Consider the following 23332-nt stretch of genomic DNA (forward strand, 5'->3'; position numbering starts at 1 on the left):
CGGCGGGTGTGCGCGGCTCAGGGACGGGCCGGGCCCGCAGGGGTTAAGCGGTGGCCGCCCCGGGAGCTCCGCCCCGCCCGCCGCACCTGGCTCGCGGCAGCCGGCCGCCCGGCGCTGGATGTCGCCGGGGATTGGCGGAGAGCGCGAGGGAGAGAATGTGACAAGTGCCGGCGCGGCGGTCGCCGGGGGAGGCCGCGCGCACCTGTCCCTGCCCGTTTCGCGCCGCCCGCGGCCGCTCGGACGCGCGCAGAGCCGCCCCCCGCCCGAGCGCCGCCGCCGCGTGCGCCCGCCCGCCCGCCAACATGACTTCTGCCTTTAAGCTGGATTTCCTCCCGGACATGATGGTCGAGGGCCGCCTGCTCGTTCCTGACAGAATGTGAGTGGAGCCGCCGCGCCTGAGGGCCGAGGGGCCGCGCGGCCGAGCGGGCGTCGTCTCCTCAGAGCTGGCGGTGCCCGCCCCGGGCTCAGCCACCTCCCTCGGCGTTCCGGGGCCGGCGCTGGCCGCGGGGAGGAGGAACAGGGTCCGGACGTGCGGGGACCGGGCGGGGACCGGGGCGCGGTGCGCGCGTGCCAGTGTGCACGCTCGTGTCATTGGGAATGCGGCGCTGATGGGGCTCTCGTGGCCCGTTCGGAGATCCCTTCTTCCCCCAATTGCCGCTCATCGGACTTTCCAGCTGCAAAGACTCTTTCCGTAAGGTGGGCGAGGGGAAGGAGCGAAGAGGAAGGGAAAAGAAAAAAAAAAAAAAAGGGTAATTGCAGAGCATTAAACTAGCCAGGTGCCCTCCATTGCAGAAATTAGAGGTAATTTTTACGTAATCGTGGTGGTTTGTTTCATAGGCAGTCTGTAATTTAATAATTAATGTGACTCGAGTTGTTTTACCTGTCGTCAAACTAGGGTAGAGCGTTTATTGGGACAGGTAGAAAGCTGGGATTCCTGAGGAAAGTATGTCTAATTTTTATTTGGATCGTTAGTCTTGATAGGAAAGTTTCTTTTACGAGCTCAGGGACTGTCAAGTCAGGAGGGTTCACTTGTATGTCAGGCATGTTATATGAAAAGGAAACCTAAAGAGATAGAAAAAGGAAGCGCATGGGAAGGTCTGTGTCCTTTTTAGACACGGAATATATAAAATTCTCTTTTAACAGGCAAGAGATGTGATAGCGGATCTGGGCTGCAATTAATCTAGTGGAAAAAAGGACTGGTGTTCTAAGAGTACGTAGAATATTTTTCCTATTCTACCCACTGTAAGACTGAACATCCATATTCTTTCTGGCACCTTATGGTACCCTGCAGTGTTCAGGCCATTCCGAGCTTTATGATCCATTTCCCTGGCAACTAACTTTCCCCTACGATGCCAGATTCTTTTTCTGGTATGTTAAGTGTTATGAGTTGAGAGATTCTTGAGAAACTCTGTAGTGGCCAATTATCTGAGCTGCTAGGACTTAAAAAAAAAAAAAAAAAGTGGGGGAGGGGAATGATAGAATCTGTTTAATGTGAATTGTCCTGTCAGTCGATATTAAGAATGTTAACTTGCTCCTACATGATCAGGTTCATTGTCTCAACTAAGATAATCAGATAACATAATTTAAAATATTGAATTTCCTTTGGCAGTTTTCTCTGAGAAATTAATCTTGATTAGTAACATTCCCATGATATTTGTTTTAAGTGATCTTTGTCCTGTCCCCCTTAAAATACATGTATCTGTATAGACACGTAATACATGTTTGCACATGAACTAGTTTGAAAGTTTTGTGTGTTTTCTGCTCTGTAGGCTGGAATGTTGGTGCTGAACCAAAGAATTGGCTTGATCATGATTTTGAATTTATGGTCATCTGCTACTTAAGAGACCATAATATATCTAGCCTAATGAATGCTCTATGAATTTAAAGTGTCATTGGCCTCTGAAGGATACGGTCTCTTGTCAGTTACATTAGGAATTGTGAAAATTTAATTTGTCCTTTTCATTTGGTGAATGAATGTGGCTTGTTCAAACTATTTGCTCTGATCCTAATATAACTTCTACCCTTCTTCTCTTCAAAATGTTATTTCCAAATAGGAATAACTGGAATAAACTGGAATCAAGCCCAAATTGTTTTCAGCATTTGTCAACTATTGCTTAATTGAACAACAACCCCCCCCAAAAGATTTGTAAATAAGTTTTATTATTTGTTTCTTATATAACTGCTGTGTGTGTCCATAGCCCTGAAAACACTCTAGCACATTTTCCAAAATAGTTTGTAATTAACTCACATTAGAGACTATTTCGGGGATAGACGTATGTGGGAGGAAATATGACAAGTTGAAAATACTTGAAACCCACCTAGGCATAGATTTTATTGCCTTATTCATACAGTTGAGAAGATAGCTGTTTAGATTTATTGTTTTCGGGACTGGTTGTCATGTATAGTATATTGCCTTTGGACTAAATTGCAGTCTGCTAGATACTGGCCTATTCCTAAAAGGAACTTAAATAAAGCATAGGGGGCTTTTCTGGTGTTGATTTTCTAAAACAGTAGAACATATTTTCAATGGCATTTTCCCACAAGAATATATTAGATAAGTTTGCAAGATGTAATATGTTTGAGTCCTCAAGGCAGATGAACAAATAGCTTTTGAGATGAATTATTACGCTTGATGGCCCCACAAGCCATCCAGTATTTAAAGGGCCCAGATCATTTAAAGCTGTGTGGTGGTATAGAATTGCTATGACATATGCGTCAAAGTTTTGGGATTTTAAATGTTCAGAATTAAAACTGAAAATGAAATGGACATTTTAAATAATATTGACTATTAAAGTTTTGTTGTCTTTGTGTTCTTATAGAATATCATTTAACAGCAAAGCAGAAGGAAAATAGAAACTGATTTTTTTTTTTTAATCTATTTTAAACTGGGGCAGAAGGTTTTGAATTGGGGGTGGGGAACAGTGTTTCCTCCTTTGTTTCACCTTTTTAATGATCATGTACATGCATTTAGGGTTTCTAAATGCTTTTGAATTTTTAAACAAAACAGAAATATCTCAGAAATGAGAAAATACAGGTGGAAATGTTATAAATGCAGCTTTAAAAGTACTAGTTCAGGATAAGATACTAAGAAGTTACCAGTAAATTAAATTGAAATCTTAATTTTTTTCACATTCAGTGAGTAACCTTGTTGAAAATGAGGAAGTCATCCTGTCTATAAATTCATCACCTTGGTGAATTAGCCGTTTTGTGGATTAAGTCCTCCCAAGTTAGGATAACTGGCAAAATATCTATCAGTGTATAATTAAACTGAAAGGTAGTCCTGAGGACATTATTGTTAAATTTGAAAGTAGTTTTAGAGACCATTTTATCAGACCTGGTTTTATAGATTAAGAAACTGTTAAAGGGGCAATGTGACTAGTCTGAGGAGACAAAGTAATTACTGCTTTTTTCCAAAATGATGAAGTGTGAGTTGAATCGGTCGTTGGATTACTGCTATGTGCCATCGTTCTTTATTACATTGTCTCTGATCTTCACAGTAGAGCTACATGGGAGGTATTATCCCCACTTTACAGATAATGCTTATAGAGGTTACTTGCTTGCTCATGCCACATGGGCAGTAAATGGCAAAGCTGTGGTTTTCTCGTGTATATGTAAATGTATGTTCATGAGTTGATGGGAAGAGAAGAGACATTAAAGTATGACATAGGTTTTTATCAGAAAACCAAAATTGTGCCATGTGAGAATGATTGAGCATTATGAGAAGGAAATATGTGTCACCTATTCAGGATTGACGTATCTGAAGTGTCATTTTATACTCTCTAATTTGATTCAAATTCAGTTATTTCATATGTTTATTAACTAATGAGAATATATTTTAATTACATTTTTTTCATTTACAAGGTGCCAGCAAAATGAAGATCAAAAGCAGTGGGGTCCTTCCCCCAACCCCATGACATTAAAAGTATATTTGGAAAATGAATTTACAAATAAAAAAAATACCAAGATAACTAATATTTATCACCAGACTCCATCATGTTCGTGAAAGGAAATTAAAATGAGAAAACGCTAAAAGAAAGGTTTTTTAAAATATTTTTTTAGGTGGGATTTCTTAGTTAACATTACATATTTTAGTATTTTAGTATCAGCTGCTCTCTGGGACCAAAAATTCATCCCACACTGGCTTTTTAGAACACTAATGTTATCTTTGATCTGGGCAGGGGTATTATTTTAATTGTTAAGTCTTGCTATTTAATTGTAATTTGCTGGATTGAGATTACTTTGGCATCTGTTGATGAGATACAGTGAACTGGGGAAATAAGACCTTTGAAAGACAAGATAAAAAGGAGATAGAATTTTTCAGATATGAACCTAGTAATTAAGATTTCATGGGATCATTTAGAATGTTTTCCACCTCAGAGTGTTTTTTTTTTTATTCTCCCATAACAGCTATAATAACACTATATTTGGCCTGTGATAAAAGACTACAATCTCCTTCCCTTTTCTACATAAATCCCCAAACTTTTCATTTCATTTTATCCCTTCCTTTTGGTTTTGTTTCTTTCAAGTTAAACACTCATTCACTTCTCATAAAAAGGCAGGTAATGTTTTGGCATGCAAAATAATCTGATCCCCTTGAGTGTAGTACAACCAGCACAGGATATGATCCAGCTATCGTGCAAAAATTCAGGATAGTGCTCATCATGGAGGCTTATGAGTAGACTCAGGAGACGAAATAGAATAATGGGAATCTGATGTCATTGTGGAGAATTAAAAACAACAACAACAAAAAAACTCCCCTAAAAACCCGAACAAATCCTCACAAATGTTAAAAGATAATATAAGCACCCCTTATTTGCATTTAAATGGAAAATGTTATATTTTCAACATGTTTCAAGGAGCTAAATTAGTAAGTCATTGATGTTTACTTTCAATGCTGAACATTTCCCAAATTTAACAGGTCTTTTTGTCCAATTTAGGGTATTACTATTGGAGGGTTTTGTTTCTTCAGGGGAGGGTCACATTTTTGCTTTTTGTTTGCAGATTAGGTCATCACAGAGAGTTAGGTATTTCTCAGTGTAATATTGGTTTTACAGAACTGCAGAAAGGATGATTTGGAAACTACTAATGATTTCCAGTTCATTAGCACCTACAAGTTCTCATGCCATCCTGTTTGTTTCCACTATCAAGGAGGTACCTAGTAATATAATGAAGCCCGCATCAGTGGTGTGCTACTTGTGTAGCAGTGCAGAAAATGCATTTTATTTTTCCTTAAGAAAAAGCTCTTGCTAAACCTAAGAGAAATGGAGCTGTGCATTCCCAGGAAAACCTGTGTGGGAAACAAAAACTAATTAGAGCAGTAAATGTGATGCTCTCAGGTAATTGTAAAATAATTATTCCCCTTTAGCATCATCTCTGTTTAATTGTGCCATCCAATATCCGCATGCTCTGAATCCAGATGTAAAGGGATGGAAACCTCCTCCTCCTCCTGGGAATGTCTTTTTCATTTAGTGTGAGCTTAAGACTCTTCCTAAAGGACTTTTAAAAGAAAGGGGGAAACATTTAGGGAGGTTTTGAACAGCTTCACTCTCCCCGTTTGTTCCAATTCATGACAGAAAGTGATTACTCCAACTATTTTTATAGAAATACAGTTCCAGTTATGTGGCTGAAATGCGTTGTGAGCATATTTGAGATTTACACTTCTGCAGTGCCAACCCAGAGTTTTATAAACAATCTCTTTTATGAACTGCAGATTGTATATTATGTTCAGATACTGAGAGTGATGCTTTAAAATCAGCTGATAATTTAAAATGTAATGCTAATAAATATATAATTGTACAGCTTTCAAAATGACATATGAGTACAAATTCGGGTTTTGGTTAAATTTTAATTACTCCATTTGAATGAATGCCTCAGCAAATTATTAGATCCACTTTTTTCCTCCTGAAGATTTATGTAAATTGAGTTTCAGCTATATTTAGACTAAAATATCATTTTGGTTTATTCTGCACTTTTCTACTAAACTTATGTGGCTTTTTACTTAAAGTGAGATTTTTAATTAAGAAATCTATTCTGAAGAGATCAGGGCTTAAATAATCTGTGTTCCCTTTAGGTCAGCAGCAGGGTTAGAGTCACCCAGATAGATGATCAGGATTCCTTTCATAGTAATAGTCTTTTAAAAGTGGTATATGTGTAAGGTTTTGATTTTGTCTCAATAATTGAAGTCAAGAGGTTTGTCTCTTCAGTGAGACTGTGTATGCCTCTGTCATAGCCATGGAAATCAACTTCCCTCAGCCCAACAGCTGCTTTGTCTGACATTTACAGACTCAACTAGGACTGAAGATTTCCTGCTTTCACAGATGAAGGTAGTGACTCACTATTCATAGAGAATGCAATTAACTTTAGCTGATTTGGCATTTTGACAAAACTTTTGGACAGCTTAAATATATATATATTTTTAGTGCCATAACAGTGTACTCCTAAGTACTTCAACTTACTTACTAAACCTAAAATTCTATGACAATGGCCGAAAGACTTGATTTTCATGCTTTCTCTAAAGAAAGTTCATAGCCTGGCTTAGGTTCATTAAATTTTAAGGTGGTATTTTATATCTTTTTCTGTGAATTATGTCTTTGTTTCTCCTAGTCTCCCCTTGTAGCAGAAAAGTTGCACCTCATTTATCTGACACCCAGAAAACCAGTTGGTTCTTTAGGCTAAAAGAGCAAAATATTTTATTTACCTGGCAGTGGTCAGTAAGCATAAAATATGTGTATATGTATGTATGTATGTGTGAATATATACAAGGGTATTTCAAAAAGTTTGTGGAAAAATAGAATGAAAAGATAACATAAATCTTTCTATGAACTTTTGAAGACCCCTCATATAAATAAGTATGTGTGTGTGTGTGTGTGTGTATATATATATATATATGTGTGTGTGTGTGTGTGTGTATTTATGGAAACCCATCTTATTAGGTATAATTCTTTACTTTCTTAAGATAGCTGCCATTTAATGGTCTTTGGTTACAAAATTTATGAAATTGTTGCACAACATAAAATGTATTTACAGATTATTACCTTTATACCCGAAAAGTTTAAAGTTCTGAAAGGTTTTACATATTACCAGAGGTATAATACAAATTAGCGATACTTCTAGAAAAAGGTCTCAGGACTGTTTTGACTGTTTTGTTCAGAATCTCAGATTAACTTCTGTTAAAAGTGAAAAAAGAAATCCACTCTGATTCCTGTCATGTCTCATTGGATAAAAAGCTGAGGCCCTTCCCAGTTTAGTGGCCTCTTCTACACTTAACTTGCCAAGTCCTCCGACCTGGAGGCCACTCTGTTTTCCAGTTGCAGTTGAGATGTTACTACTCTCAAGATCTTTTTGATTTAGAATATGAAGTAAAAAAGGACTCTTCACAGAAAAAGCTGGACAGTGGGTGCTAAATGGATATTTTCTTGTTGTGTAGTTACATCTGGTTCTGGCCAGACTGAATTCCTTACCCTGTGCTGCTTTGTTGCTGCCAGCATTTTGTGTGACCCATCTCATTATCCCACAGCCTTCTGTTCCTGTGGAAAGGAGTCACTGAAATTTTGTTTATGTCTAATGGGGGTCCAGCAGGTAAACCAGACATTTTAAGAAGGTATATGTTACGGAAGCGTTATGAGGCTATAAGGGGGTAGAATAAATGTACAAACCAATTTACACACACACACTCTCTCTCACACCCTTGCACCCCCTCCCAACCCCCCCCCCCACACACACACACCCTCACCCTCACTTTCAGTTGTTTGGAAGAAGGCATTGGGTGTCAAGTACTGGTTGAAATGCGACATTTTGTTTTGTCCTTGAAAATCTTAGAGGAATAATAGAAGATAAAGATGATACAAAAAAGCAGAAAGAAGGAAAGCATTTGGTAGAGGACTACTGTAGATTTATTTAGCTTGCTTATTTGTTTTATGCTTCACTCCTGATTCTTTGTAGCCCAACCTACATTTACTGGGGTCATAAACAGTAGAGCTTTTTCTGAAGTTTCTTGTCGCCTTTCTTATATTTTCTTGATTTATATATTTTATTTTAATCTTCTCTAAATCCCATTTTATTATTCTTTTTCTGAGCAGTTTCCTAAATTTCAAGAGAGGGGGCCACTTCCATCCATGACATAGTTCTCAGGATTGGAGCCTCGAGAGAAGAGCAGTATCAAAATACCTAGATCATCACTTGCTGTAAATTCCACTGGAGCAGCTGCATGTTTCTGTGCATAAACTGTATTTTGACTTCCTCCATTATAGAAGGGGTGTTGAGTTTTTGGGTTGAGCATAAGGGTAGCATATTTCAAAATGATTAACTTTATGGATGTCATTGTCTTGGCCAGCTATATTTGGCTATGCTGCAGCTGTGTTTGCTTTCTCAAAATTGTCACCGGGAGGCCTCCAACTGCAATTATTCACTTCAGTCCATGCTGGTAACATCTTTCCACATGATTCCCATTGTCTGTCCAACCATCTTTTCTTGGTGTCAGGATTTAGAGATAACACATGAGTCTTTTGAGAAGGCTGAATGCTGTTTAATACTGCTGGCAGCTCTGTTTCAAAGTGGTTTCTTAATGTTAAGTCTGTCTTCCCCTTGCATCATAATCCTACCTGTCAGGATTCTTCTTTCTTTTCACAAGCCCATATTTTCCATACTCCTTGTTCCTCCTTTTCTTTTAAGCTTAGATGTCGAAAAGTTGCTTCCAACATCTGATGGGCGTTATATCTTCCTCTTCTGTGTTACTAGAGCACTCTGGAATGCGTTTTTACTTACTTCTGGTGACTTAGAGGCCCCTTACACAAACACTGTGTTGGAGAGAAGACTAAGAAGCAAATCATTTTTTTTTTTTCTTAAGCACTTGCCAGAGAACTTGCTTTTCTCTCCGGAAGAATTTAGGAAACATTTTTCTTAATGTAAAAACCATTTTAGTTCCATTGGCTGTGTATGGATTTTAATTTCTAGATAGAAATAACTTCCTCTTGGATTGTTTCTGCTTTTCAGGGACACTTGCCCTGTGTGTAGTAGAATGGAATCACTGGGGACATTGCTTCAGGGTCAGCCATGTGGAAGATCAGCAACAGAGTGGAAAGTCATCCTTCAAGGCTAAGTGTCTTTATTAAGCAGCATCTCATGTATTCTCCTGGCTTGTCTTCCAATTTGTTCCATGCCTTCTTCAAGTCTCAGTTGACTTATCAAGATTTCTCATTTAGAAAACAAAGATAGTAAAATATGCTTCTTATCTGTCTGATAGCATTATTGTGAGACCAGTGTTGGGAAAGGAAATTACAACCTAAATATTTTATAGCTTCCTGACACTTAAAACTGGCCACAAATTCACCTATGTTCCCTGGGAGAGTCAAATGTGATGGAACTTCATTACCACTGAACAGTTAATGTTTTCTCCCTCAGAACAGTCATGCTTTAAAGTCTCAGGCAAAGTCCCATAAAGCAGTATTGCTTCCATATAAAATTTCAGAAAATGCTCAGTTCCTAGAACAATGTTGTGAAACCTGATTTTTTTTCCTCCTCTTTCTGCATGGTGATTGAGAATGAAAATGCAGTTCATGTTCCAGCTGTGAACTTGTGGTCAGACCTTCTGTCCTGGCTGGGATGGGGTAAAGCAAAAGGAATATCTTCATCCAGTATGTCCATATGCACCTTCTGAAAAGCTCATCTCTATGCCCACTGAAATAGATTTTGATTTTCTTATGGGAAGAGAATCAGCCACACAGTATGAAGGCTGGTTCTCATATATTGGGAATCCTAACCCTAGCAGAAACCTAGCCATTTGATGATATGAATGTGGAGGGGGAATATTGTAGACCCTGCAGCCTAATGGCCTCATTAGGTGCTCAGGCCACAGAATGCCTAGAAAACATAGAAGGTGAGTCTCTGGGGGAGGAAAAAATTAGAGAAGGAATCAACAGTTTTTGCCTTATGAGGTGGCATAAGGTTAAGACAGTGGGTATGGTGTGTGTGTTATCAACTGCAGTATGCGTGCTAGTTATGCTATTTTTGTGCTTAATGGACAGGCACTTCTTTCTCCTGACATAGCTGATAGGGTCTTTAGAATCCTAAGAGATCAGAGCTAATATATAGTTTGAAGATTTGCTTTATTCATTCAGGCATGACCAGATTCAGTTTGGGAGACTAAAGCCTTGGTGTTGAGTCTGTTGGTTGAGGATTATCCTCCATGACAGGCCAGGGGAATACATGACACCCACTGTGGCTGAAAGCATGATACTGACTGTGGAGAAACTCACCAAGCCCATGAGTGTGACTACCAAAATGCAGAATTTCTAGGCTCACATAACAGAGCACTTTGCATTAGAGTGATCCAGGGACTTTGCTGATTACTATAACTTCAAGGGATACAGCCTTGCTGTGGGCATATTTTCTGAAATATTTTATGATATTAGTTGTTCCCAATTTAGGATACAACATGGGTCAGCCATTAGGCTAAGTAATTTATATATCAGTAATCTTTAGAAAAATTTTGCCTCACAGTTTGGCCTTGGAGGTTGCTTGTCTTTTGAGGGATTCTTAGGTCCTTCTAAGACCATAAGTAGGTTGAATTTCTAGATATTTTGGCAGATTGGCAGCAGAAGATGTGGCTGTTGAGTGTGAAATATAGGTTCTTGGCTATGACCCAACAATCTTCTGCTTTTTATGTGCTCTTTCGTAAAAAAAGCTCTTTCTTGCTTTTTCTTGATTTTACTTCATTGCCAGACCAATTTCTGAGTCTAGAGGCGTGAGTAAGAGATGTCAGTGGAAAGGGGCATGAAAGCAGTGTCAAGATCTCTTAAGGCCTGAGGCAGATTCTCACTTACTGCTGAGATAAGGAAGCAATTAACATTGCAGTTAAGGGGATACTTATTCTTCATTTATCATAACTGTATATTTATGAAGAGGTTTCTTTTGAGGATTTTATTAGACACCTGGCATTTCCCCCATTTACTTCCAACTTCTTAATTTTTGCATTTGATTTAGATAAACACTTGCCCTTTCTCAGGGGCACTTCTAGCCCATATTCTTGTGACTTCTTGTGAATTAGAAAAAAGCCCTCAGGTGGCATTCACACCCCACTGTCCCACTCAGTTAGTGACTTTATGCAGTGTACTTTCTACAGTTACAGCCACTTTTACCCCCTTCTTTATAAGTGGGCTACATAAATAGGCAATAGAATAATATATATAAGTAAGCCTCTAAGCCAGATCATAGTGGATTTTGGATGATTGACAGTTATGACCAACTCATATATAGTACCTGGTCCATTTCAGGTGTCATTACACTTTCATCCTCTCTATAGCTTTTTGCTCAAGTGCATAAACATTTGATAGGATTCTGTTTTTTCAGCAAATGTGTAGATACCCAATGTAAAGGAAGGGATAATAGAAATGTTAGAGTAAAATTCATGCATGGGTTGGTCTAACCCACAAACCATTTCATACTGAATATTAGCTTGTCGCAATGCCTTTACTTTTGGCAGGACACAAGTGCAGTAACCTAAGAGGATGTGATTTTAGTGGAGTTTTCATAGCCTGGGTGCTTATTGTATTCTTGCTACTGATGCAAACATTATCTATAATTACATTTTCAAGTGACTGAAAATTGCAGGCTTTGTTGAACAAAAATACAGCCAAAGGGTGGAATGTATATCCACTCCACCCTCATTATAAGGCTTTCAGAAATCAGACTATGAGGTCCAATACCATAGCTCTTAACCACATGATACCAACTCCATTCTCTGATGTTTAAACACTGTGTCAAAATGCTGGGTCCCCAGTGATGATCATATAATTGAAGGAAAATGCTGTTACTCTTTTAGTGGTTTGTTTGCTCCATTGTCCACTCAATCACAGTGGCACCTCCTCTCACAGATCCTCTGTTTCCAGGATGTAAAATAAACCACAATTTGATTTAGATCTAAGCATGATAGACAATGTTTTAAAAGTTGGTTGAGGTACAGATGCTGTTGTTTTTCTGGGGCAGGTATGATTGCATCCCTGTGACATGTGGTCTTCTCATCCTCCACCCCGAAATAGCGCTCAATCAATAAACCTTGTTCTTGTGGGGATCCGTTATGTCATAGGCTCTCCCCTTGTGCTTAGAACCTAGCCGTGGAATAAGAAAAATATCCTGGCTGATTTTATTCTTCTAGAGACAAGATAAGACCTTATTTCTAATTTCAATGAGAACTTAAACCACTTGGAATTTAAAAAAAGAGAATCACATATTATAGCTTAGAATTTTGCTCATTGTTGAGTAGCATTTTAAAAACCAAGGATTCATTGAGTAGAACATTTTCCTTGGTTTTGCACTGAAAACTAATGGGAGGAAGAACTTATGATGACATCGTCGTTTTGTTTTTAAAGCATTAAATTTGTAACCTGCATGGTGTTTCACAATGTCATAACTTAACCTTCCAGGCCCAAGTAGAGTCCAAACTCTTTGAAAAACTAAAGAAAAATTATTGTGGTGGCTTTAATCCAAAGTAGAGGCAGAACAAATACTTAACTAAGATTGCTCAGAAAACCCACAGATCATTCCTGATTTTCTTATGTCCTTCTTTGACAGGTAGGATAAACATGTTATCAAACAAATGTTTATCAGGTCATAATTAAATTGTGAATAGTTAAAACCCATTTAGGTCTGGCATTTACCTAGTGAACTGGGTATTTCCCAATATGTATGTTGTATTACCTTTTCTAATATAAATTATAAACTGAAATGTATGTTGGGTTTTAGACCACTTTATACTTTAATATTATGAAGGTTACCAATTATATTCAGTATTTTTAACATTCATAGAGCTTAAATAAGATAACTTTGGGGGTCCAAATAAAAGCTTTCTGTGTGATACAACATGCCAACAAGGGTTTGTTTCTTTTTCTTCATTTTTTATGTAAATAGATTATTGCAGCTTTTGAAGCAAGGCCAGCAGTGAAAATTCTGAGGCATAGGCAGTCTCATAATATAGCATAATTGCCCAATTGTAAGGTACAAATGAGGGGAACTCAATTTGTGTATTTCAGGAGTTCCTCTGTGAATTACAAATACTCTCTTATGTTCAAGGTACTTTTTTGACAGGTTATGTGTTTTTGCCTCTGACCAAGTGCCTGAGCTTTTGATAGCTTGGGTTCTTAGCCAATCAGCAAAACTTACTTTAAGAAATGTAATTAGCTTAGAACCAAAGTAAATTAACTTTTAAAGTTGTCTAATTCTCAGGGTTTCTTGTGTGCCACTACAATAGCAAACTGATTCCACTGTGGTGTTGTAAATATAGTGCAAGTCAGAAAATACACTGCAGTTGTACAGTTTGTACTGCAGATTGAATAGTTAAGTTGGACAGCTGAGGAGTATAGGATTTATGAGTCACAATCAAACTATTATTCAGCTGAACTGATTAGTTGTTTTGTTGTCATATGGAAACAAACCTAAACATTTTCTTTACTGAAATCTTTTATTTTTACTCTGAAATGCCTCTCAGTGAATAAGAGGGGTTGCAGCTTATTTTAAGCATCATTCTTTACACAAATATTCAAAGACTCAGAGTCTCGTAATGTACTGGATGGTTACTGACAGTTCTACGTGTCAAAAAAATTTTATAAAGGGTAACAATAGTTAGTAGATAATAAGCCTTAAACATTTGGTTACTTTGAGTTTTTAGTCTATTGCTGTTGACTGCCTATTTCTTCTTCAGAGAAATACTAGTTGAAAATGAAAAAGGATCTGCACTTTTGTGTTTTGGGCTATGTTGGATTAATAAAAGATTTTCTTGTTGGGACACAAGAATTTAGCCGTTTCAACTTTCTGGAGACCTTCATTCTTTACCCTGTAGATCAGTTGAGGTAAATATTACATTGCCTCATCATTTTTTTCTTTTTCTTTTTGCTCATATAGATCCCTCCTAGATGCCTTAAAAGTATTTCACGTGTTCTTTATTACTAAGAACACTGGATGAAACATAATGAGAACACATTTACATTAGTACCTCGACCATTTGGATTGCAGAATCTAGTTATCTTGTGATGGGAGAAAATCAACATTAATCAAAACTGGTAATCTTGCAGTTCTTTCCCATCTGTAAAAGCTGCCAGAGTAGTAGTACCCTACTTCATTAGGTCAGATTGGATCTGGTATGAAACAGAGCTAATTGTGCAAGCAATGAAATGTAGATTTTATCTAGTCTATTCTTTTGCTCCCTGAACTTCCTTTAGAAGAACTCTTTAATTTACACTGGATCAAGAATCTTGAGAACAAATAGACGTGGATCAGTGAAAATAAGAGAATGGGATAGTGGTCAGTTAATTGGTATTCCACATGTTACCTCAAGCTCTTTTTCATATTCTTGGTACTCAAGATATGTGTCTTGGTTTGCTGGGGTATTCCCAGTTTATATGTATTGACCTGGTGTCATCACTAATAGTGTCCCCCTTTTACTTTAATAAGTGTCTCAGTTTTGGATGATAAATTGTATTGTCCTGTTCTCATGTATGATCCTGTATCACTAGCTTTCTTAAATACAAACATGTGTGCCAGTTATTAAAAATCTATACATAGGTTTAACCTAAACCTTTCCACAAAAGTGGTTATCCATGCTTCTAAAATGTTTAGGAAAACAAATTTCTAGCTTCTCTTTCTCTGACCCATTTTCTTACCTAAATTCTTATGAATAGAAAAGCTATTCAAAATTTAACAAAAGTTTATTCAGTGTTTCTAATTTGTTAGCACCTGGCTGGGTACTTTGGGATATGCTCTCTGATTAACTTATGTTTTTCTTTAACCCAAATCACTTGTGCTGGAAATTTGTCTCTACAGCTCTCTGTAAACATCATTCCCTCAACACCTGGGTTTGGTGTTGAAAGAATCTGAGACAAGACTTTCAGGGACACCTTTCCCTTCAGCTTAGTCAAATTCATGAAATAACTTTTCCCCATTCTGGAAAGCTCAAATAGGAAGCTCAGATACTTCTGATAACTTTGATCTGAAGCATGACCAGGGCCAGAAAATGATCTAATGATACTGCCTTGGTTCTCATACAGCCCCTTGTGAATTAGTAACAAGAGCTTGGCCAAGGTATGACTCCAGGGTGCCCAGGTAAATTTTTGAATTTTAATCTCTTGTATACTTTTTCACTCTATAATGCTAATGGCTCTTTTTTTACAGTGCTAGAATTTCAGAGGATTTGTGAAATACGTGTATTTAAAATTGATTTTCTGATTTTTACATTTATACCCAGCTGTTTGTTATTCATTTCAGCCATCACCATCTGAGTCTCAGCAGACCATGTAATGTGCAGCTGTAGCCAGACGTAACATTGCCTCTCCCTAAACGTTTTTGTTAGAAGCTTAGAGAGGCAGGTTAAAGACTGCTGATAACTGTGTTGCCTGTATTAATTTACCCTCTGGAGCTACACAAATTCTGTTTGGCAATTTTATTTCATGACCAACAAGCAGAGCAATGTTTGTGATCTCCATCCGTGGTGGTAGTAATGTTGACACTGTATATATCAAGTATATCTACACTGATATGAAAGGTACTTGTACAGCTAATTCAGACTGCAGGAAGCTGTCTGATCTGCATGCATAAATACTCTGGAAGCATGGTTGTACTTAAGAAATATCAGCCAGGATTCACATCAAACCTTTGCCCAGATTAAAATAGGTTCATAAACCAGTCTCTTGAACAGAGAATTTCTTAGGAAAAATAATTTTAGGATCATTTCCCTTTAGTCTACAGTCAAACCTTGTTTCTAATTTGCATTTATTATTCAAATCTGTGTTTCCTTTTGTATTTGTGTGATGTATCTTTGTTTAGAGGCTACAGCTTCTGCTAAATTTAATTACTTCCCTTCGAGGCTTTAAATTGAGGGCAGCATCTATTAATCGTTAATTACTTTCCTCTGCCATTTACACAGTAAAGGTACAGTTACTAATTGAGGGTATGTTCCATACAATAAGAGGCTCCTTCAGTATCAATATTTACTTTTGTGTGGGGACCAATTTTTATTTCTCGAATCTTATCTTTTATTCAACATAAAAGCAGACATTCCATTGATACATTGACCATTCTTATGATCCAATGTTTTTATAGATCCTAGATAAATAAAGGGAATTATATTTGGCCCTGTGTTGCCATCTGGTGGTGTCTTGTTCTCTTTTAACCTCCTTAGACCAATCTCTGGTGGGAAGATATATCCCTGAGCCTATTCTGATTTTAGTTTTACCCCATGAGCCCTCTGGGGATTTACACATAGCCTGTTTCTCACTGGTGGCCAGGGGAGGAAGCATCAATAAGCCCTGGTTTCTTTTCTTTTTAAAATTTTTTTAATGGCACTAGTGTTTATTGCATGTCTTCTACATATTTGGCAGTTTTAACTGTCTTCTTAAAATTCCTCTCTTGACCTCTATGGCAGGTAATTCTTTTTCCTCTCCTCTGATTATCCCCCATTATTCCTCCTTCCCCCCATTCTTCCTGCCTCCTGACTATAGGTATCTTGCCTTACTCTTTGGCTTTCAACATGTCCTTTTCAACTTTCCATTTTTAGAAAGCTTGTATCCTCAACTACCATATCTAGATTGATGGAGAAAAGAGCTGTTTCTCAACATTTGACCTTACATTTTTATCTGGATGTCTCTTGGTGAACTGTTTCTTAGCCTTAGTAGCCTAGGCTTAGATCAAGGTAGGTAATGAAGTCTGTCAGCTCAGCTGTGGGCACATCCTCAGTGCTCTTGGGTTGGCCACAGTCCTATTTCAACAATTTATTAAGAGTATAATGAACCCCACTAAGGGTTTTGTAATTTCTAAAAGAACAGTAAGAGTTGATTCATTTATTTGATTCAGCATTTCACAAGATGACGGTACCTCATGGCTTAGCCTGGACTGTTTAGTTCCTTATTGACATTTCAGTCTCCACTTTTAAATGGGTTTGCTACAATCTTGACTGTTGTGTCACAACGTGCTTCTATTCCATGTTCCTAAAATTTTTAATTTAATTTTTAAAAATCGTAAAGGTAGAGAGCAAGAAAGAATAGGGATAAAGACTGAATTAATGAGCAGTGGCAAAGTGAAAAGCTTGAGATTTCCTTATTATGGGGAAGTTTAAGGTTATGACAAAAACAAAGTGATTTTAGTTTGTAGTGTTTATTAGATTTTGTCAAAATGCTCTCCAGACCCTAGAACTCCGGGGAGGTAGCCATGTGAAATTATAAATCTCCCATCTCTGCTAGTAATAATAGGCAGAGGAGCCAAAGCTTACATGGGAAATGCTGTGTGTCCCTCTGTTTCCTGGAGGTGGCTGCCTCTGGGATGACCAAGCCACACCAGCAAGGATGAGCACAGGTCAGTGTCCCAGGGGTGGACATTTCAACCTCATTTGAAAAATGACTTCCCTTTTCCCCGCCCATAGCCAGGCTTCTCTTTGTGGAGTCCTCTCTCATAGCCTCTGACCTGTGTTCTTTTTGTTGTTGTTGTCTTGTTTTGTTTTGTTTTGTCCTTTTTTTGTGTGTGACCGTAAGGGAATCGCAACCCTTGGCTTGGTGTTGCCCGCACAACCCTTGGCTTGGTGTCGCCTGCACCGCGCTCAGCCAGTGAGCGCACCGGCCATCCCTATATAGGATCTGAACCTGCGGTGGGAGCGCCGCTGCGCTTCCAGCGCAGCACTCTCCCGAGTGAGCCATGGGTCGGCCCTGACCTGTGTTCTTAAGAGAAAAATACTTTATTCTTAGAATGCGTCTGAGGTGGTTTGCACTTTATTACTTCTCCAAGTTGTGCTGGTAGAGATGAGTGGTGTGTAGAATTGAATGGTATTTCAAATGGTAGTGGTTATTAAGCTATTGATACAGGATGGTTGTCAGCTTAGGCAAGCTATAGAGATAATCCTACTAGAAAGTGATTACTCATCTACCAAAATGCATCAAAAGAGTAGTAGTTATGGTACTGGAACAGTAGGAATTCTGACAGGATTTCTGCAATCAATCAAATATTATGCAGTACACAGCTATAAAAATGAATTCTATAGTGAAACTTAGAATATCTATTTCAGCACTGATTTCATACACATTACACATAAATTTATAAGTCATACATAAATTACTAAAAAAGATGGGTAAAACACTCCTAAGGATTATGTTTTAAAATGTGCTACGAGCTTAGAATAAATATCCCACAATTAAAAATGATTTTTATATTTGGAACCCCATTTATGGAAATCACGATAATTATTTTAAATTATACTGGTTAGGTTTATTTCTATTAAAACATTTCTGGCAGCAGTGAAACTCACTTATTAAATATGATGTTGGAGTTAAAAGTGGAAAGTTTTACAAATTCTTTGAGGTGGAGCAAGGATAGGACCTTCTGTGGGATGAACATGCACACACACGCACATGTCCACACTGCTCTCTCAGCACTGACCATGTAGCGGCGATATCATCTGAGTCCTGTGCAGTCTCTCCCTGTAGCCTGTAGGACACTGACAGCAGAGACTAAGATGAAGTGAGTCTTAAGACCACAGCCCCAGCGCTCTGTATGGCACAGAGTAGTTGCAAGCAGATCAAATGAAGAGGGAAGAAAAGTAGAGAAGTCATATTGCAGGTGTAGATATTTTGGAGTACCTCCCATGTGCCAGGATTTGGGATATAAAGACAGAAACCTCACCAAAGCTAGCAAGGACTTTTTGAAGTATGCCTCTTACCTATCCTTTCTGGTAGTTGTATGTATTCAGACTATGAGGGCAGAAAGCTCTATAGTCAGAGGGGACTGAAAGTGTCATAAAACTAGAGCTCAGTGCTTAAACTATGGGCACAATTATTTACCTCAAAAAAGATTACTTGTTCTGTATTTGCCCACATTTTATTCTTTTCGTAAGCCTTATAAGCTCCCAAATGTGCATTATTGAAGAAAAATTTTTACAAGTCACACTTTATTTTCAAAGCTTTATTTAAAGCTACTCAATGGAAAATATGTAAAGTGTCCTTCAGAACTTTGAAGTAGGAACTTATGTATCAGTTTTTAAAGCTAGTTTTATTTTTTAAAAAAGGAATAATTGTATATCTATTACATTTTACACTTTTATGCGAGTGGCACTGGAGAAAACCATGGGCCTGAGCAATCCAAATATGCAATTCTCAGTGACTCTGGAATGTAGGGTATCTGAGGGATTAAGGACAAAATGTGTTGATAGTCTGTATTTGGGCTGTGACAAATTGATTTTTAATTGAAGACTTCCCATTTTCAGGAGTTCTGTATCCCTTAGGAAAATAATAAATTTTGAAAAATTTCTATAATGTTCATGTCATTGATAATGGAACCGCATGATTATAAGGTATGGTAGGACAGGAGGAAGTTAGAGAATTCTCACAGGAGTGCAAAACAGAAAGAAAGGGTGGCATTTATGTACCTGACTGCATCTTCACTGTGTTCTCTGTGTGAACTGCCTCCAACAATATGGAGATAATTCAAAACAAGCATAAACAAGATGTAGACACAGTGTTTTGGAGAAGAAACAAAATAGGTTCTCTGTTATATAAACAAACTGTTTTGTGTTTTGTGCTTGATAAGATCTTAATCTGCTATAATAACATTTTCACATCTGATAAATTGCATCATGTAATAAAAGTAATAATAGTTTATAGAAACTTTAAAGGTATAATTTGTATGGAATTTTAATTATGGAGCTGTAGAACTTAGAGCCACCAGGAAAAACCTTTCTTATGCCGTATTTCCTAACTACTCATTTTGTTGTAGTTATACTTATTTGGTTGGTTGCTCTTTTCCATATATAATGATTTTAGTTGTTATTCCTTGGTTCAGCAAATAATTTTAAATGCGTACATATCTGCCAGTTGCCATTCTAGGTGTTGGAGAAACCCTGCATCCTCAAGGTTATAACCTCATTCATAGAAAAGATTATTTATTACTTCTGTTCTATTTCCTGAGTTCTCTTCTGACCATTTCAGCCTTCTGTCTTTTTAGAGTTTTCCATTATCCAGGAGTGCATTAAGCCCTGTTTAGCTCCATTTCTGTGATGGGTTGTTTTAGCTGCTGTTCTCTGTTCTTCTGCCACTGATAGTGTTTTAGTCAGCTTGTGCTGCTATAACAAAGTACTATAGACTGAGTGACTTAAATGCAGACATTTATTTTTCATAGCTCTGGAGGCTGGGAGGTCCAAGATCAAGGTGCCAGCAGATTTGGTTCTTGGTGAGGGCCCTCTTCCTAGCTTGCAGACAGCCAATTTCTGGCTGTGTCCTCAAAGAAGCTCTGTTCTCTTTTCCTCTTCTTATAAGGGCACTAATCTTGAGGGCCCCACCTGCATGACCTCATCTAAAAGTAATTACCTCCCAAAGGCCTGGCCTCCTAATACCATCATGTTGGGGGTTAGGGCTTCAATATATACATTTTGGGAAGACACAAGCATGCAGTTCATAACAAATAGTGGAACTATTAAGACATAGAAAGAGATCCCGAGAGAGATGGAAGAACTGCAGTCTGCACTGCTAAGTGGGGTAGAATCAGGAAAGTGCTACAGCAGTACCAAGACCCACAAGCTATGAATAATGGTGTCGACAAAACACACGTGTCTTGGGATTTCTCTTTCATACTCTTAGGAGGAGCACTCAGAAAGCCAAACCAGAGAAAATTCCCAAACCTGCTTATGTAATGAGGCTGAAAAAATCACATTAAAGTGCAGGTATAGATGGCCTCAAACTTATATGACTTCATATTAACAATATGACATTTATTTCTTAGGTACTTCTTTCAACACATTTTAAATTTCTGCCCAATCAAGTTACATGAACTTATTTCATCTGATTTTTCAAACCATTTTCCTGTGAACATTACCTAATATTAAGATATATATATATATCTTTTATGTATAGAGAGAGAGAGGAGGAAGAGAGAGATGGGCCCTTCTTCATGCTCTTAACCCAGTGGGATCTCTTTAACCCTTCCATCAGGACATTAATCCCTTTGGAATTGAATGCACCCCGGAGAGTTTACAATATTTAAGCTGATATATTTAGATGTTCATATTCCTGTTACTATATGTATAGTAGCACACACACACATATATAGACACATATATACACACACATATTATAAAAGAATTCTGTCAGAATTATTTAGACTTTTATATATTTGGTACATACCTAGCTCTAGATTTCTGTGACTAGTCCCATTAATATGTATCTGGATTTTACTAAAATATTATGATCTACCCATTGGGGGCGTAGTTATAGGTACATGGTTAGCCAAGGTAGATTCAGGATAGACTAGAACACTTGTGTTGCACTATTTTTGCATGATCAGAATTTCAGTAATACTGTGAAATGAAATCCTGGAAAACTGGGGGCTGAGCAGTATGTTGATATATCAAGAGATTACCAAGAGGCTAGTTTTCTGCTGTGGTAGAAAGAAATTCTATATTTACCCCTTTTCCTTTCAGATTTCTATTATTCCACAGTAGTCACTATATTTAGTACAGAACTTTTTAAAGCCTGGCATCATTGCTTTATGTTGAACAACTTTAAACTGGGAACTCAAAGATCACAGTTTTTTGGAAGCAGGAGTCATGGTAAAGGTGGAAATGAGAATATAATTGGTGGGTATCTCGGCCATCCCTGCATACAAATGACTTAATTGTTCCTCTTGGCTTTGAAGACTCACTTTGATGTTTCTTCTAATGGCATAAGAATTCAACCTGGTTTAGCTTTTCTTTTTATATGAGAAGCTGTGACTGATTGACTGTGGCTGTCTTTTTTCTTATTTCTTTTTTTTAATCAAAATATAATTCACATACCATGATAGTTACCCCTCTAAAATGCACAATTAAGTGGTTTTTAGTATATCTACAAAGTTGTGGGGCCATCACCAGTATTTTCAGAACATTTTCCCTGACCTGATCATGACACTATATATATCAGAACAACAGATTGTACCCTATAAGCACGTACAATTACAATGTGCCAATTAAAATAAATGAATTTAAAAAAGAAACCCCATACCCTTTAGTTATCAACTCCCATCTTCCCCTCTTACCCCAAATTTCCCTAGCCCCAGGCAACCATTAATATACTTTCTGTGTCTATGGATTTGCCTGTTTTGTACATTTCACATAAGTGTAATCATACAGTATGTGGCTTTTTGCATCTGGCTTCTTTCACTTAGCATAATGTTTTCAAAGGTTCAACCATGTTATAACATGTATCAGTACTTCATTTCTATTTATGCTTAGATATTATTCCACTGTATGTGTATACCACAATTTGTTTATTCATTTACTGATGTACATTTCAGTTGTTTTGGCTGTTATGAATAATGCTACTATGAACACTCAAGTTTTTGTGTGAAAATCTGTTTTTAATTCTCTTGGGTATATGCCTAGGAGGGGAAGTGCTGGGTCATGGGGTAATTTGGGGGGAACTGCTGAACTGTTTTCCAAAATGACTATACCATTTTACCTTCCCACCAGCAGTATTTGAGGTTCCAGTTTCTCCACTTCCTTGTCAACACTTGTTGTTATCTGTCAAAATATCATTCTGCATTACATTTATTCTATAGATGAGAAGGGTAGGATGTAGAGGTAAGAACCAAACCCAGAGGACCTTGGCAGAGCGAGGGTTAGATTCAAGTCTCCTGACTCTGGCTCACCATTCTTTCTGCCACACTGCATTTCAGGAAAGCTGGGCAAGGAAAAAACTGAGAAAAGAATAGTTCTGGAATTACCTATTTTTATTTTCCCATCGTAAGAATAGAGTGTTTGTTTCTTCATTATCTGTGATGACATTCAATTGCATATCTGTAACCTCAGCCTTTTCTCTGAACACCAGACTTGACTATCCAACTGCTTACTCAACTGTCCCTAACTTGGATTAGGCACCTCAAACTTTACATGACCCAAACCAAACTCTTGATCCCCTTTCCCTTCCATTTTCCATCTCAGTGGTAGCCAGCTGCCCAAGGCAAAACACTGAGATTCTTAACTTCTCCTCTCATTTTCACATCCGGTCTGTCAACAACCTTACTGGTTCTGTGTTCAACACTAGTCACTCCTACTCTGACCACTTCTTTCTTACCACCCTAACCAAGCCATAAACATCTTTCACCTGGACTGGTCACCTGGCTGTCATCTCTCACCTGAGCATCAGCATGCCAGTCCCCTGCTCACATCCCTCCAATGGCTTCCTTTCAAATCTAGAAAGAAATCCAACATCCTTAAAATATCCTAAAGCCCCTGACTACCCTGCCCTCTTCTGCTTTCTCCACGCTACCCACATCGGCTTCTGTGCTGTTCTGTGATGATGCCAGCATGGCATCCTCTCAGGTTCTCTGTGCTTGC

The 23332-nt window shown here is 38.0% G+C and overlaps 1 protein-coding gene across 5 annotated transcripts in view; it reads left to right on the forward strand.

Moving 5' to 3' along the window:
* The first annotated feature begins 263 nt into the window (after nucleotides 1-263).
* CELF2 (CUGBP Elav-like family member 2) overlaps nucleotides 264-23332 on the forward strand; it is a 305972-nt gene continuing 282903 nt past the window's right edge. For 4 of the 5 annotated variants that reach the window (XM_063099375.1, XM_063099374.1, XM_063099379.1 and 1 more), the window contains exon 1: nucleotides 264-376. In XM_063099375.1, coding sequence (XP_062955445.1) covers nucleotides 303-376 — 74 coding nt within the window. In that variant the 5' untranslated portion in view covers nucleotides 264-302. Of the gene's footprint in view, nucleotides 377-639; nucleotides 697-23332 lie in introns of those variants that run through there. The other variant, XM_063099377.1, reaches the window with a different exon arrangement.

The sequence above is a fragment of the Cynocephalus volans genome, chromosome 6, assembly GCF_027409185.1.
Source record: "Cynocephalus volans isolate mCynVol1 chromosome 6, mCynVol1.pri, whole genome shotgun sequence".
In the NCBI taxonomy this organism is placed as follows: domain Eukaryota; kingdom Metazoa; phylum Chordata; class Mammalia; order Dermoptera; family Cynocephalidae; genus Cynocephalus; species Cynocephalus volans.